This window comes from Trematosphaeria pertusa (genome assembly GCF_010094035.1).
Source record: "Trematosphaeria pertusa strain CBS 122368 unplaced genomic scaffold BU26scaffold_4, whole genome shotgun sequence".
In the NCBI taxonomy this organism is placed as follows: Eukaryota; Fungi; Ascomycota; class Dothideomycetes; order Pleosporales; family Trematosphaeriaceae; genus Trematosphaeria; species Trematosphaeria pertusa.
In genome coordinates, this window is record NW_022987215.1 from 552,662 (window position 1) to 568,397 (window position 15,736).

General features: G+C 54.3%; 8 protein-coding genes across 8 annotated transcripts; 4 read left to right on the forward strand and 4 right to left on the reverse strand.

Annotated features, from left to right (window-relative positions):
• Nucleotides 1-75: 75 nt before the first annotated feature.
• Nucleotides 76-871, forward strand: BU26DRAFT_561604 (uncharacterized protein; the record flags this gene model as incomplete). The annotated part of the gene is made up of 4 exons (XM_033832935.1): nt 76-239; nt 312-546; nt 595-774; nt 821-871. The coding sequence occupies 4 exons, from the start codon at nt 76-78 to the stop codon at nt 869-871; spliced, it is 630 nt and encodes a 209-aa protein (XP_033686803.1).
• Nucleotides 872-1,414: 543 nt separating this feature from the next.
• Nucleotides 1,415-3,435, forward strand: BU26DRAFT_516556 (PLAC8-domain-containing protein). The gene has a single exon (XM_033828357.1). The coding sequence runs from the start codon at nt 1,899-1,901 to the stop codon at nt 3,255-3,257; it is 1,359 nt and encodes a 452-aa protein (XP_033686804.1). The 5' UTR covers nt 1,415-1,898; the 3' UTR covers nt 3,258-3,435.
• BU26DRAFT_244478 (ATP-NAD kinase) lies at nt 3,411-5,136 on the reverse strand. The gene is made up of 3 exons (XM_033821052.1): nt 5,016-5,136; nt 4,397-4,963; nt 3,411-4,346 (listed from the first exon to the last, which is right to left on the reverse strand). Exons 2-3 carry the CDS (start codon nt 4,907-4,909, stop codon nt 3,564-3,566), a joined length of 1,296 nt encoding a protein of 431 aa, XP_033686805.1. The 5' UTR covers nt 4,910-4,963; nt 5,016-5,136; the 3' UTR covers nt 3,411-3,563.
• A 345-nt stretch (nt 5,137-5,481) lies between these two features.
• On the reverse strand, nt 5,482-6,901 carry BU26DRAFT_502400 (uncharacterized protein; the record flags this gene model as incomplete). The annotated part of the gene is made up of 6 exons (XM_033826631.1): nt 5,482-5,701; nt 5,760-5,881; nt 5,964-6,140; nt 6,187-6,297; nt 6,561-6,704; nt 6,752-6,901. 6 exons carry the CDS (start codon nt 6,899-6,901, stop codon nt 5,482-5,484), a joined length of 924 nt encoding a protein of 307 aa, XP_033686806.1.
• Nucleotides 6,902-9,499: 2,598 nt separating this feature from the next.
• On the forward strand, nt 9,500-10,072 carry BU26DRAFT_561608 (uncharacterized protein; the record flags this gene model as incomplete). The annotated part of the gene is made up of 4 exons (XM_033832936.1): nt 9,500-9,667; nt 9,722-9,791; nt 9,857-9,965; nt 10,024-10,072. The coding sequence occupies 4 exons, from the start codon at nt 9,500-9,502 to the stop codon at nt 10,070-10,072; spliced, it is 396 nt and encodes a 131-aa protein (XP_033686807.1).
• A 541-nt stretch (nt 10,073-10,613) lies between these two features.
• On the reverse strand, nt 10,614-12,045 carry BU26DRAFT_244760 (DnaJ-domain-containing protein). The gene has a single exon (XM_033821057.1). It carries the CDS (start codon nt 11,948-11,950, stop codon nt 10,844-10,846), a length of 1,107 nt encoding a protein of 368 aa, XP_033686808.1. The 5' UTR covers nt 11,951-12,045; the 3' UTR covers nt 10,614-10,843.
• Nucleotides 12,046-12,181: 136 nt separating this feature from the next.
• On the forward strand, nt 12,182-13,844 carry BU26DRAFT_516560 (pseudouridine synthase). The gene is made up of 2 exons (XM_033828358.1): nt 12,182-12,281; nt 12,370-13,844. Exons 1-2 carry the CDS (start codon nt 12,233-12,235, stop codon nt 13,707-13,709), a joined length of 1,389 nt encoding a protein of 462 aa, XP_033686809.1. The 5' UTR covers nt 12,182-12,232; the 3' UTR covers nt 13,710-13,844.
• On the reverse strand, nt 13,709-15,705 carry BU26DRAFT_451758 (uncharacterized protein). The gene is made up of 2 exons (XM_033824772.1): nt 15,220-15,705; nt 13,709-15,163 (listed from the first exon to the last, which is right to left on the reverse strand). The coding sequence occupies exons 1-2, from the start codon at nt 15,445-15,447 to the stop codon at nt 13,961-13,963; spliced, it is 1,431 nt and encodes a 476-aa protein (XP_033686810.1). The 5' UTR covers nt 15,448-15,705; the 3' UTR covers nt 13,709-13,960.
• Between the last annotated feature and the right edge of the window lie 31 nt (nt 15,706-15,736).

Sequence of the window (15,736 nt, forward strand, 5' to 3'; positions counted from 1 at the left end):
CCGTCAGACCGTCGCGGCTCCGAACATCTCCAATTGCTCGTCACCCGAGTCAATTGACCTCTCTACAGCTTCGCCATGTCCTTCATCCGGTCTGCGGCGCTCCGTGCGTCTGCAATCGCCCGCCCCGCGAAGAAGAGCTTCCGCGCCGCCGAGCTCCAGCCATGGCAGCGCACTCTGCAGCGCAGGACATACGCCTCCGCCGGCTCCCACGGCGATGCGAAGAAGAGCGATCTGCCATGGTGCGTCCGATTCTAGTCACATGCATTTGCCCTGGCTGCGTCTGTACGAGCTCTCGCTGACGGCATTGACAGGATAGTTTCGGCTGTTGCTGCAACCGGCGTCGGCCTCTACTTCGTCATCAACCAGGACCTGGGCGGCCACGGCGACGCTGAGCACCACGCCGAGCACTCCGAGAAGCACGCCGAGCCCGAGGAGAAGGAGGCGGCGCCGGCAGAGGAGGAGCCCAAGGAGGCGTCTAAGAGCGAGAACAAGGGCGAGGAGAAGAGCGAGGGGAATGCTGAGGCACCTCCAGACAAGAGTGACGAGGTTTGTAGATTGCAAAGGTTCCTGCACGCTCCAGACTAACAAGTCCAGCCCAATCCTCGCAAGGAACCCAAGAGCCAAAACGAGACGTCCGGCAAGCAGGAGGGCATGTCCAACACCGACACCAAGCACACCAGCGAGATATCCAAGCAGGACGAGAAGAGCAAAAAGGGCGAGGGCGTCGCCGAGTCGGCCAAGCTCAAGGGCACCGTATCCACCGAGCGACCTGGAGTGAGTATGCCCGCCTATGGTTAGATGCAGAACTGACTTCCAACAGGCGGAGAACAAGGAGGAGCGTGGAAAGGCCCAGCAAGACAAAAGCCAATAGGCCATCAGGCCGACCGCCTCTCCCAGCTTTTCTTAGTCTCCATAGCATCTATGCGGCCGTTGCGCTGAACGGCGCTCCCTGTACATTCCGGCAAAAAAATAGCTTCGTCACCATCTCGTGCACCTTCCAGCTGTTGTGTCATGCCCCACGTGTGCTTTGCCGGCTGAAACTCGAAAAGCTCTTATCGATAGCTGGGCGCTCTCGTCTAGTCGGAATATAGTTGAGATCGGGGAGCGCATTCACCCGACACCAGAATTGACCATCCCACAAGCGCCCATCTCGCGCGCCTATGCTGAGCTCGACTGCGATCCATACCGCTTTCTGCCCGTGTCACCAGCATCTCACCAGACTTGCACCCACCGATCCAAAGGGTCCAACACCGCTGCCAGCGCGAGATATACGAGCGCGCAGGCACGCAAGGGACGTCGTTGCTGATGCGTGGCACTGATTGGCAGATGCAGCTCTCCGCACGGGCGCACGCGGTTCCTGGTCGAACTCTAAGCGCCCGGAATCTGCACGGAAACGTCTCCACATCTGCCGTCACACTCGAGTGTCCAACACCAATTGGCCACACTGCGCCTCGCAGAAGCCTCGACGAGGCACTGTCCAACGGCGACCTCGCCGCAGTGTTCAAAAACAGCACTCGGTGAGGTGCATCACAGCCAAGGACCAACCACAATGGATGCTTCCAGGCGGCTCGGGTGCAAAGCTATCTTTTTGATCACTTTTCCCCTCGCCCCTCTCATGCATGTCTTGGATGCTCCTCTGGAGAGGAGGATATCAGCCCTGATAGCCCCCAGCTGCCTTGTTCTTCGCAGGTCTGCTGTTGCTGAATTGCTGAACAGCGATCTCTTCTTCTTTACACCATACGACTACTATCGTTGAGCTCCTTGCACTGCGGCTGACGACATAGGCTGGACGACCTCAGGCTGACGCTTACGGACCACTGCTGCGAAGCTAGCTGTAGTTCGACGTAGGTGCATTGAGAGAACGAGGAGCGAGACACGGGAGGAGGAATTGACGCAAAATGGTGCTTCCTCGACAGAATCGACAACCACGAAGCGGCGAGCGACAACACCAAAGATTCTCATGGCAGACTCCTCCACACACCCCGCCGGAAGAGGCCCAGAACCCCAATCAGCAGCAGCAACAACACCAATACCAACAACCTCCACAGCTCAACACCGACCTGAGCGGCCAGCAACCGCACAGCCGAGCCTTCTCCTACGCGCAAACGCCCGCAGAGCATCTCGCATTCCAATACATCCCGTCGCCGACCGAGCAGCCTCCTCTCCCGCGCTCCGTAACGCCAATAGATCCCCGCCCTCAGTCGATCTACACCCCGCATAATAATCTTCCGGGTCAGCCGCAGACACAGGCCGCCCACGCGTCGTCTCCCACGCATCATCAGCGTCATACCCAAGAGAGGCCACCTCTCTCCCCACTATCGCCGCACGATCGCTCGAATGCGCTGGTTTCGCCAGTCTCTCCGGTCGCGGAGCCGCAGAACGTATACCACACACAGCAGCAGCCCCATCCACAGCAATACGCTCAGATCCAGCAAACCCACCATTTGCGCAATCTCTCCAACCTTGTCCCGATCAATACCAACGTAGCCCAGCAGCGCATGCCCCCGATTCCCGCAACACCGCGCTCGCACAAGTCGCAGGCATCACCGCTACCCAACAAGACGCCTATCACACCCATTTCCCCTCCTCCCTCTTCAATCAAGAAACCAGACACCTCGCCCGCCGGCTACCCGCTCCCCATGTCCGCGAACAGCCAGAAATCCTCCTACGCGCACGAACCCTACTCCCCGCACGGCTTCTCCTCCCGCAACACCGGGCATGCTGTTTTCAGCCCCGACTCGGCTCACGGGCCCAACGGGTTGGATTTCTCCCTGCATCGCCCTGGCCAGATTGCGCATCCGAACATGGATCTCTCCGCTTCCGGATCAACACACGAATGGAAACACACGCTCTGCTCCTGCACGCCCAACCCTTCCGACTGCCTCACCGGCCTCCTATGTCCATGCATCCTCTACGGCCGCACCAGCTACCGGCTCTCGCAGAAATCCTCCAAAAACGACCCCACGGACCTTCTCTCCTACAGCGCCACGAACGCGCACTGCATGCTGATGGCTGTCTCCTGCGGCTTCTGGTGGGTGTTCCCGCTCGCGCAGCGGATACGCATACGACACGCATACAAGCTCGAGGGCGGCATGGCCGGGGATTGCGTGAGGGGCGCGTGCTGTTGTTGCTGTGTGGCGCTGCAGAATGAGAGGGAGGTGCGGGAGCGGGAGGAGAGTTGCAGGCGGTGGGCGGGGCCAGCGAGTCAGGAGGTGTATCAAAGTTCGCCGCAGATGGTATATTCGCCGCAGCGGTAAAAAGTGGAAGCGTGGGAGAATATGAGAGTTGAGTGAGAAGAAACGGGACGAGAAGTATGGATGGAGGAGGATGCTGCACTCACTATCTTTACGATACCCCAGCTACGTTCATACGATCACGAGTATATAGCCATGTCATTTCATATAGCAATATTGTGCTACGGCCGGAATCTTGAATCTGCGTCACTTTTCTGATCGTGCTAAGGCCTTAACCCCTAGTCCTTAAAACTGGTAATGTGGCAATTAACTCTGTGACTTTTATGCCCACATCCACGCCTATCTAGACGAATAACTGATAACAACCCCTCAAGAACTCCACTCCTTAAAGCTCTTCTGCCTCTGCCGACTATTCCACTGCAACGTCCGACTAATGCTATCGATCCAATCCTTGCTCTTCCGATCCAACGGTAGCACACTCGGAAACGGGAACCGGCTTGCACTTATCGTGACATAATCGCCTGGTCTCAGCTCGACTCTTTCCCTGCCGTCGAAGCTCGCCCACGAGCTGGTTCGCGCGTCGTACGGCACGCCTGCACGGAGGACTATAGTGTCAGGAAGGATGATGGGGCGGAAGGAGAGGGTATGTGCGCAGATAGCGGTTACGAGGATGACGGGGTTGTCCGGATGGCAAAGGGAGCCACCGGCCGCGAGGTTGTATGCTGTTGAGCCGGTAGGCGTGGAGACGCAGACACCGTCTGCTTGGACGGTGGTGAAGTGCTCATCATCGCCAAAGAGCTCGATGCTCGACATGGTGGGATTTGGCCCTCGGTCCACGACCACTTCGTTGAGAATATTATGCGTGCCATCTGGTCTGTGGGTGTGATGGTCCTCGCTCTCTTCTCCGATTAGTTCTTCAACTAGATCTCGCGGGCCATTGTTGCGGTTTTGTGAGCGCATGATTGTGGCTTCAAAGCGCAGGCGGAGACTGACGGTTATGCCTTCTGCGAAGGCTCGCGAGAGGGTTATGGGGTATTGCTCGTAGTCGAATTTGGTGAGGAAGCCAAGAGAGCCTAGCGAGAAGGCCAGGACCGGCGGTACAATGCGCTGGAAGAGCCAGGAAGCATAGAGAACGGTACCGTCGCCTCCAAGCTGCAGAGAATTAGCCGAATGGCGCCTCTTAATACGTATGAGCATCATACCGCCAGAACGATATCGAAAGTCTGCGGCTTCTCAGCGCACAGCTCGTTCGTCCAGAACCTCAGCCTCCCACGATATGACGGATTCTTGTCCAGCAGCCCCGACGAATCGAACAGCTTATTATTCTCCAGTGTCTTCTCCACATACACCCTATAATTCGGATCCTTCGTCAATAACCAATCCGTTGTCTCCCTCGTATGCCTAATCAACGTCTCATCATGCGCCTTAGCCAGAATAAAGATATGCCGCACATGCATCAATATCTTAATCTGCGCAAGCTTCTTTGACAGTTCTCTTATGCCAAATGCCATGTCTGATATCTGCTTCTTCGTCAAAAGTCGCGAGTGGTTCGACTGGTCGGCATGGTTGTGCGGGTCTTTGTCCATTCGGCGCTCTTGTGCCAGGCCTTCGTAGGACGCGTTGTGGTCCTTGAAAGGGACCCCATCGTGCTTTTCGAGGAGTGTGTGTACGAAGCATTGAGTTTTCCGACGGCCGTTCTCGGGGCGAGCGGCCATAGAGGGAACGAGAGAGGACTTGCGGCGGTGGATGGCATCGTGGTCGAAGACTACCTGCACCAGTGCGTTAGAAAGGCGGCGCCAAAACAGTTGAGGCAGGACGCACTTCTAGAGCATCGTGCCCATCCTGATCGCTATTTACGCTGTGTAGGCTCTTGTTATCGCGATCGGCAGGATCTCCCTCAGGGCGGATGTTAGCATCGACGAGAATGTATGACGTTGGGGCTGTAGTACCTCGTTCACGATCTGGACGTCAGGACTCCTGTCCCCGAAATAGTCTGCTGTAGCCATTTAATCTGAAGAAGAATAAAAGCCGGCGACTGCGCGGCGAGCGGAAAGAAGAATTGTTTTTGTAAAAGAGAAAGGCTCACGGCTGAGGTTGCAGCTGTGCGTGGTAACGCGACTCTCGCGTGGGGCGAACCATTCGCTGTTGCCCCGCACTGCCCAATCAAAGCTGCGCTCGGGATGACATCAGCGGCCTCCGGTCCTTACTCATCTCCATTAGATTCAATGATTAATGAGCTCTGGGGAGGGGCTGCAGGCGACGGTGGTTTCCTGTGCGACAGCTTGCTTTATAGCGGTACTTCCACCGACTGCAGCACTTCCTCAATCACGTCCTCAACCGTTACCCCCTCAAGCACTGCCTTCACAGCATCGAGCGAGCTCCCCCACTGCATACTACGCTCATTCTCCGGTGAAGCGATCGCGATCCTATGAGGGTAGATCTTTCGAGCGGCAAGAGCGACCAAAGACGGCGTTATATACGACAGATCATGAAGAGGCGCGAGCGCGCTAGACGTGTCAGCTCAATCGCCGTATTGGGGATTGTATTAGGGAAACATGAGCCTACCGCGAAAGTATGTTGAAATGACGGGTAGCCATCGCCGATATGCCTCCCGCTACTGCTCGGTGTAATCTCATGAAGACCACAATGTTGTGCAGATATGCTCGCACTTCAGAGCTGATCTGAACCTTCTTTGTCAGTGCAGCAAGTTGACTAAGATCCTACTGCAATTAGCCCTCAAATCCACACCTAGCGAAAATACAGTCATACCTCCTGCGAGAATACTAAAGATGATGAGTTTCTCTTCTCGAATGTTTCAGGCGGCGAGTGGACAACAGACGACGTAGATGCATCATCTTCGGATACTGGCTCCTTCTCTTGAAGTTCCTGCAGGTTTGGGAACCTATCGTCTACTTCATGTTTGTGGGAAATGAAGAATTGGTCATTCTGCCCTTTGTGAGCACGGAATCCAGCAGAGCATTCTGAAGCGTACCAAATGGGTCGCTAACCGGGCCGATTCGCTCTCGTTCAAGGCAATGAACAAGAACGGCCTCGGCGCAGCATGTACAGCAGTCCTCGTGTAGTTCCGCTTACCTCGGATAAGCTGAATGGCGCGTTAGTCAACACGGTCGTCGAAAGGTTCTTGGTATCGCGGTACCTCTAGAGCTTGAACTTGAACCTGCTGACTTGCTTTGTTCAGATTCTTTGCAACAACGACGTTCGCGATCCTGCGACTATCCAATGGAGTAAAAGGCCGAGGAGGCTTTGGCATCCGTCTGTCGTATAACCTTGGTGAACTGGAATGCGCAGAGAACTATCGACACCGTGAGTTCATGACTTGCACGCTAGCGGCTAGTATGCAATTACTTCGCTTTTGCCTTGTTCATGTCTTCTATTGAAGTAATCGTCTCTTTCATCTTTGGCCAGAATGCCAACGCCAAAATCATCCACCGTCGTCGTCTCGGAGCATTCGAGGACCGCCCACGTGAGCCCAAAGACCTTGAACGCGACCTATGATGATCAGTGTACAATGTCTCACCGCACATTTCCACACATACCAGCCTCAGTTCCTGATCCAAATCATGGAGCAGTTCGTTGTCCGTCTCGATTATGCAGTGTTGGGCCGTAATTAGGCAGAGGAGCACGGCAAGCTCGATGTCACTCAGAGCCTGCACTCTCTCCGCTATATCATCGTCCGCCTCCTCCATGAGTGCGATCCTGATGCGCTGTTGCGCCAGCTCACATTCTGAGACGCGAGGTAATAGCGGAGGCTAACAACGAAGGAAGCTGGAGTTTAGACGAGGAGTGTTGTTCTGTGCCAAGGTTAAGATTGTGATCAAATGCGGATACACTAGTCCTAATCAGGCAAATCGTCATCGAGACATCTCGCTCTCCTGAGGATCTTGTTTTGCTATAGTGCGTAAAGAGATAGAGTGTTGGAAAAGAAGGGAAATTGATAGGAGAGAGGGGAAGATTTTGGGACGGTGGACAGGATAAGGTGCCGCTGACTCGGCAACCTTGGAATTCAACATCTTCCCGGTATTAGCCGTCCCGTCCAGAAGAGCAAAACGATAACCGCCAAGGTCAAGAGAGTGGAGCTTGTTCCTTATTCAGTCCGTTACGTCTTCGAGCTTTTTGCCGACAAACGGTGACTTGTATGGCTTTCGGAATGGGGTCTGTGTGCCTTCTTGTGGTCTGCCTGTGATCCTTGAGGAGCATCACTGTAAGATCCTAAAGTTGCGAGCCAGTACCTTTGGACGCCTGGGTCGTTCGCCTTCTCGAGCGGCAGATCCGTAGCGTGCTCCTCCAGCCTATATCTGTCGTACTCGAAATGGTGGTTTGCGTTCTCACCTCCTAAGTCGCTTCCCGTTCTGTCAAGACGGCTGCTTTAGACTCTCAATATCGTATAGTGCACTCTAGCATCCACATTTTCCGATATCTGATGGCATATTCACTATAATGTTACGTCATTTGAGATCGACGCCGCAGAGCTGCAGCGTCACATGCATAGCACGACCTCAACACCGCCCGCTTGGTAAAGCTAAGGGTGGTGCAACCACGAGACTTTGGCAGATGCGTGCAGTGGTTGGATAACCACGGCAGGTTCCACCCACGAAGTAGGTCTGGTTTGGTGTCAGAAGTCTGGAAAAGCGCTTTTTTGTGCACAAGCCTGACCTAGCTGGCACAAGGTTGGTCATTTCAAAGCCGTTCAGTCGCCCACTCAAACGAGTTTTTCGCCCTGCCCACACCCGACCTACCTTCTACTTTGATTTGCCCGCGGTTGTCTTACATTGCTGTTGCGCAGATCGCGAAATACGAAAGTGTGTTCCAGCATGTCTACATGTACTTCATATCACCCCAGCGAACCAAACCCTCCGTCCATACATATCGAGTCTTCTGGTTCAACGCTGCTTCCGATACAGAAGTTCGGTTGATATATGTTGTACCAGGCCGAAGAAACGCATTCAATGGTTATGTCGCTCCGGCTGTTAGCGTCTTGCGTAATCCCACACGGGAGACTAAAAAACACTGCAACTTCTACCCGTGTGCATGCACGATTCAACCTTTTTGCATCCCTCACCATGCCTACTCCTTCTGTTCTCTCAGTCCTTGCGCCAGCGCCACGAGTACTCAGGTTCCCAAGCCCTGGAGACGGCACGTCCTTCTTGTCTATACACTTCGACGCTGGTTTCTCGAACGAAAACGATTGGTCAGGAACAATGGACCAAGACCTTTGACCAAAGATGCAATATCGACCGGAATAAGTTCTGTTTGTGTTTTGTCAAGAACATCTAATCTAGCTCTTCTACTGCATGCGCGACTCAAACAATCGGGTCGTCCTCCACGAGAACGCTGCTCGAAAAGGAGAGAGTGCAATACTTCGCCCACCAGTCATTGCCGGCATACCAGAGCTATTCGGAATGACCGTACCGTTAGTAACGTTTGCATAATTCAGCATAATAGAAGGTGACTCCCCGCAGCTGAGTCGGGCTCAAGGTGGTACACCACCGCTTGGACGCATGTGCCCTGACTGAGAAGCCATATTGCTCTGAGCCGGACATTTCCAATGCAGACTCTAGCGTTATCCGCCTCTCAAATCAAACCTAACAACTTGAAGTTCGGATGCTCATCAATGCGGCGCAACAACAACCGTTAGACAGACCACAACTACCCGCGGCTTATCCAACTCACTTAGTCTGAGGATTCCAACCCTGTGGAGAGACTCACCTGTTCAGAAGGCCACCTCCAACTAGTCCCAGAAGCCCCACAATTCGAGGTGTAACCTTCCGATAACCTGGCAACCCGTATAAGCAATAACTTACTTCAGCCCATGCGGGGCTGGAAGATGGTCCCGAATGCTCGATCGAAATTGCGCTCGCGTGTCCGATGCAGCCGCAGGGTACTAGACTTCTAGGTTCACCGGATCCGGGAATGGAGCCAAGACGGGCAATCTATAGTTGATTAGATCGTGTGAGACGCATTTTGAGAAGTCGCCGTGAGCTAGAAAACACACAACACTAACGTAATACAGATGAACGTATTATCGCCGCGCACCTTGGCTGCTCGCATTGCTCGGTTTCATCCAACTTTTATGGTCGGAATCATGCCCAAGTGATAATAGGTTCAATTCGGCTCGGCCTCGTCGCGAAGAACATACGAGCGTACTGCGTATGCCAACGAGCAATGCCCACATAAAAGGGTGCTGTTTTCGCGGACGGAAAGAATGCCTTCAGTTCAACCTCTCGCTCCTCATCCATCGGCTGCCCATAGAACCTTTTGACAAATACCTTCTCCCTCTTTCCACCATGAAGTTCCCATCCAGCATCATCCTCGCTCTCCTCCCCCTCGTCCTCGCCAACCCCATCGCCGAAGCTCCCGCTTCAGCAGATGGACCAGCCGCCATCCCATTCGGCCAAGTCGACGGCCTCATGAGACGCGAATCCTGCAGCGTAACGGGCAAAGGCGGGCTCAATGTACTCCATCCCATCATCTGCTCACCCCTACCCCACTGCTGACAATCGGTCCAGGGCAGTGGAACTTGCAAGAACACTAATTACTGGGACTGCAATTATGTCAGTGTGCCGGGGTTCTGTCCGGGTAAGTTGTCAACAGCCACATAATATACCTATGTGGGGAATGCGTGGCTGATTGTTTGCAAATAGGTCCGTCGGACTACCAGTGCTGCCGTAATATTGCTTGCTCGGGGAAGTATTCGGGCTGGACGTGCCGGAATACGTACAAGGGCTGCGGGTCGGGCTCGAAATTTGTGACGTATGTCCTCCCTGGCCTTTTATTTGATCGTAAGGGTGTGAGCTAACGGATTCCTTAGTGGATATTGCCCGGGCGATGAAACCATTAAGTGCTGCGTCCCAAGCTAGAGGCTGAGAGATGTGTCAAAGTAGGAATGATAGAGAAAAGTACATACCGAATATGAGCATATAAAGGCATTCTGCCCGTGGTCTGAGTGAGCACTCTTTCCTATTTACGTGAAGGTTTTCACAGAGTAATCCTCGCTTCGTATAACAGTGATATCGTCTCATTCTGATTCTTGCGCCGGTACATATGGACCGACATCTGCAGCGGAGCAAACTGAGCCTGCGTATCATCTTCATTCTGGTTGTCGAGAAACACTGACGGAATGACGACCTAACGAATAATCCCGCCACCTCGAAGCCGCTTAAGAGCATCATGCGCAGCAGCCTGAACTAACGAGGACATGGCTAAGTAACCTGTATATGCTTCCGTGTAGGCCCGTGGTCATCAGGGCAGCCGCTGGCGGATGCCGAGGAGATGGTCCTCGCTGGGGAATTGGTGCATGTTTAGGAGGTTTCTAGAGGCGTTTGAGTCTTCAAAAATCGACCCGGCTTGGTGCGCGATAGCGATGGTACACTTATAAGTGACATGTATGCGGTTAGAATGAACGAGCAAACGAGCCGAGTCGAATGTGCTTATGATAAGTCAGTTACTCCAAACGCGAACTCGATGCTAAGGGACAATGCTTGCGGCCGTTGATCAGTTAAATGTTTGTCTTGTAATCTTGCTGGCATACTCCTCTATGGTCAAGGCAGATCATCCCTATCTAAGTCCGGGTATCATATAAACGTTCAAAATGTCTCGTGGTCTCGTATTTTTCGTCATATGCGGCCAGCTCACGCCGCCGCTTCCTCCGCAGCTTCTTGCTGCCGTATTTGCGCTTCTAGCTTCCTCTTCTCCGCCTGCTTCTGCTTCAACCGAATCATTGTAACCTCCTCTAGACTCGGCGTCTTCGGCGAGAAAGAGAATTTCGGTGTACCAGGCGCACTGCCAAAGTCTTTGCCTAGTCCTCCTGTGAATGATGCTCGGAAGGACTTATTCGGCGTCGCAGCTGGCGTCGACGGCGCCGAAAACTCTCCATTCAGTGGCGACTTGATCTCTGGTTCCTTATTCGCCCACGTTACGGATTCGAGAGACGGATAGTCTGCTTTCCCGTCCATGACAGCAGCATGCGCATGGTCGAGCCTCGTGTAGACGATGAACATAATAGCGACGCGTTTCTTGTGCCTCTCGCCCTCAAGGCGGATCTTCTTGTCCTTGAACATGACGGCGCTGTCAATCTTGCCGTACTTCTCAAACATCTCGGTGACCTTCTCTTTGTCCCACGTGAACATGTCGCCCTCCCGTTGGAACCGTACTCTGACTGTGCGATCAATCTCCGGGGTCTGTCCGGGTGCAGGCACTTGCGCCGTTGGTTCGGCTTCGGGACTCGGCTCCATGAAACTGGCTTCCTCTTCCTGGCGCTGCTTTTCTAATCTTTCTTGCTGCTCCTTCCGCCGCCTCTTCCCGTCCTCGGCTAGTCTTTGAATCTCCGCTTCCCTTTTCTCCTGCTCATTCATTTCCTCGGCCCGCTTCCTTTTTAGATTCCTCATAGCCGCCGCGCCCTCGCGCTCCCTCCGCTCCAGGTCCTCCTTCATCTTTCTCCGTCTGCCGTCCAGCAGTTCATCCTGAAGAGCCCGCTCACGTTTCCGCTGCCGCTGCCTGTCGTATTCGCCCTTGAGCTTTGCATCGAGCAGGATGTCGCGTGCTATTCCGAGCCAGATGAACTTGTCGGCCGCCTCCTTGTCATCGGGGTTCTTGTCGGGATGGCACTTGACTGAGGCTTTTCGGTATGCGCGCTTGACTTCTGCCTCTTCCGCATCGAAGGCAACCCCGAGGAGCTCGTAGAAATCGTCGGTTGCGGATTTGGCGACGTCTTCGAGGTCTTTGTTGTTGTCCGTCATGGTGGCGGCGGGCAGCGGACGCGCTACTAAGTCTCGTCGAGGTTTGTTGCGTGCGAGCTTCTCTTAGAGCTGCGGGCCTGGTGGGAGTGGAAGGTGGAAAGTGGCACAACAGTCCAGGCTGCAGGGAAGCATTATCGCGGATCGGCCACTAGCGCGCCGCCGCAGCCTTGGCGTTCGGAACATTTTCGGAAAACCTTTGATTTCGTCACTACTGTGCCTGTAGGTCGAGTGCTCCAACCCTCACCCCGGATGTCACTCGCTTCCTCCTTCACTCGCACCGTAATGGCTTCTTCTCCCAAGGAAAGCCGCAAGGTGCTGGAGGGCATCTTCGGTAAGCTAATTAGTATCTGCACTCAGATTCCACGCAGCAGCTTTCTGGAAGCCGTAGAGACTTTCGACGCCTGACTAACTGCAAGCAGCTATCAATAAACCCCAATGGGCCTCCTCCGCCGGCGTTCTCCGCGACCTCAACACCCAGTTCGACAAGTCTTCTCTCTTCGCTCCATGGCTCACCCATACGCGCCGTAATCTCATCGTCTCCGGTGCCAAAAGAAGGCACATCGATAACTTGAAAGTTAAACTCGGCCACGGCGGTACACTCGATCCCCTTGCGACCGGCGTACTCATAGTAGGCGTCGGCAGAGGCACAAAATGTTTACAGCGGTTTCTCGAATGCACGAAGACCTACGAGTGCGTGGTGCTGTTCGGCGCGGCCACGGACACCTATGATGCGGTTGGTAAGGTGGTTAGCAAGGCGCCGTACGAGCACGTCGCCAAGGAGCTGGTGGAGGAAAAGCTGGCGCAATTCAGGGGCAACATCATGCAGAAACCGAGCGTCTTCTCAGCATTGAAAGTCGATGGCAAGAAAATGTACGAATACGCGCGGGCCGGAGGCGAGATCCCGGAAGTACCCGCTAGACCAGTAGTAGTCCACGAAATGGAGCTCGTAGAGTGGATGGAACCTGGTACGCATGAGTTTGGATGGCCGAAAGAGGAGGTAGACAATACAGAGAAAGTGGGCGCGGAGAAATTGATGGGCATCCGGAAAGAGGAGGTAGACAATACAGAGAAAGTGGGCGCGGAGAAATTGATGGGCATCCGGAAAGAGGACGCAGAGGCTGCGGCACAACGGAAGAGGAAACGATCGCGGACACCGGAACATAAATCGGACGAGCTTGTTACAAACTCGGAGTCGCTTCCCAAGAAACCAAAATCGGAGGACGAACCAGCCATGTCGGGCGCGCTGCCGGTCGAACAGACTCCCGCCCCAGCAGAAGCAGAACCCGCGCAAGCAGCCGAACCAGCAGAAGACACCGCTATGGAAACTGATCTCACGTTCTCGAAGGACTACGATTCTGATTCTTCGCCACAACCGCCTGCGGCCCGCCTCCGCATGACAGTATCATCAGGCTTCTACGTCCGCTCTCTCTGCCATGACCTCGGCCTAGCATGCGACTCGTTAGGCCTGATGTCCTCTCTCATCCGCTCACGGCAAGGCGACTACGAAGTCGGGAAAAACGTGCTCGAATATTCCGACCTCGATGCTGGACCTGAAGTTTGGGAACCCAAAGTCCAGGGCTTTCTCGAAGGTTTTATGCAAGAGGAGGGATGGAAACCCGGCGAGCTAGAGAGCGAGGAGGAGTGGCAGGCCAGGGAAAAGGATATTAGAAGGGAAAGAAAGGAAGATAACAGAGAGAGGAGCTATAAAGGAGGTAGAAAATGGAAGGGGAGGGGAGGGAGGAATTACTGGAAGCATTGAGTAGCTATCTGATGGCGTCCCTGCGCTCGATCGCTAAGCCGAAGCTATCTAGGCGGAGGGCAGTGCAATCACAAAATTCAAGATACCCTTGCATAATCTAAAAGATTCGATAGCAATATTCTATTGCCGCAAAAACCAGACATGTCTCCCATATCCTAGATGCAGGCAGCCATTGTGAACACGCCTACAACGCCTTGCTTTACAGCACCCGCACTCTAATCGAAACTCCAACCCACTATGAAAAACAGTGCTCAAACTGCGGCTCTCGAACTCCGCACCGAGTCTCTCCGACTCCTGATAGAATCTCTTCGACTCTGGAAGGACTCTCTCACACTCAATATAGGCTCGGCGCCCTGTAACCCACTCTCCTCATCCTTCGTATCCTCGTGATTGATAAATATGAAAGAGACGACCATAATAAGTGCGCCTACCCAATACAGTGGGCTACTATATTGCTTATCCAGCACCATCTGTCCGACTAAGCTAAGCGGGATGGTCAGACTAAGACCGACTGTTACGATGAGCGGACTGGTAAGCAACATGCTGTACGCCCAGCAAAAGTCCGATACGAGGGAGGAAGCGGAGTTGACGAGTACGATGGTGAGGATGCGGTTCGTGGGCGGAAGTTCGAATGTCTCGATAGCGGTGAGATGTAGAATGACCATGCCTGGCCAGAGCAAGATGACGTTGAATGTGCCCACGAGACCGAAGAATAGCGGCATGTTCACTTTCGACTCGTCGCCTATCCTTTTCTTCATCAGGACAGCGTAGAATCCGTATAGGACTGCGGAAATGAAAGCCATTATGTCGCCGATGGCGAGCTCGCGCGGTGTCTTGTGCGGGAAGGAGCCGCGGTTCTCGTCCGTTTCGCCGGAAACATCGATGGAGGAGATGAGGATGACGCCGGCGAGTGAAGCGCATACGCCGATGAACTTCCGCAACGTAAAGCGCTCAACGCGGAGCAGAGAGCCGCAGAGGAGTGTCCAGATGGAGGACGTAGAGGCGAGAATTGTGGAGCTGGCGACCGTCGTATACTCCAAACACGCAGCCGCGAAGTAGTTTGCCAGAAACCAGAGAAAGCAAAACTCAAAGGCCAACTTCGCCGTCTCCCATAACGTCAAGCCTTCTTGCGCGTCCTTTAAGCTGGACGAAAGTTCCTGGCTTTCGCCTAGCTCGTCACCGAGGAGGAGGGATGTTGTGCCGGAGTTGCGGTCGGGGCTGGATTTAGAGGTTATAGAGTCGGAGGACTCGTAGTCGCGGAGGAGCTTGTACCGGCCTACGCGGCGTTGGAGAAGGTCTCGGACCTGCGCAAGAATGGGTTCCCGATTTACTGTGTTCTGGCGGTCGTCCCAGGCATGCTTTAGAAGCATAGGTATGAGGGGTATCATGAAGAAAGCGGTGTTTACGTAGGTTACGAAGTAGGGTTTCGAGTAGGAGTCGTCGGCGAAGATAGTCTATGCCTGTTAGTATTCCCGTTCTCGCTCCAGCATTTGAAGAACAGGGTACGCACACTAGCTAGGAAATTCGACGCTGTCCACAGGAAGACCGTGGCCAATAGCAGTATAATTCCAATCGCATGTCTCCAGCGATTGCGCGGTCTCTTGCCCTCGCTCCATACACTAACCACGCTGGCTGGAGATTGTATTGGACTCGATAGGTCGCCATGATACGCGCTGTCTGCGGCTTCTTCGCTCGGCCGCGGCGAGGACGGTGGATGTAAGAGAGGGGACGGGGCCATAGTGCTGAGAAGAGCGAACGCGGAGGCCTAGGGCGGCCGTCGGGTAGACGAGTCGGTGTAAGTGAGGGTCAGGATGCTCGACGGTCGCGCAGCATCTAGAGATAAGTCGCCCATGAACGTTGGAGGGCGAGTGACCTGCGGATCGGCAGCGTGTGCGGCTACGGCAGTAGTGCGGAGCGTGGTGGTGGAGTGTGACCAAGGGATGCAGGAGTTGTTTCTAACATATTCTCGGCGTTCCAACGGCTGCTTCAGGGACCGGGCGGACGTGTCTCGTAAATCGGCATGTGGC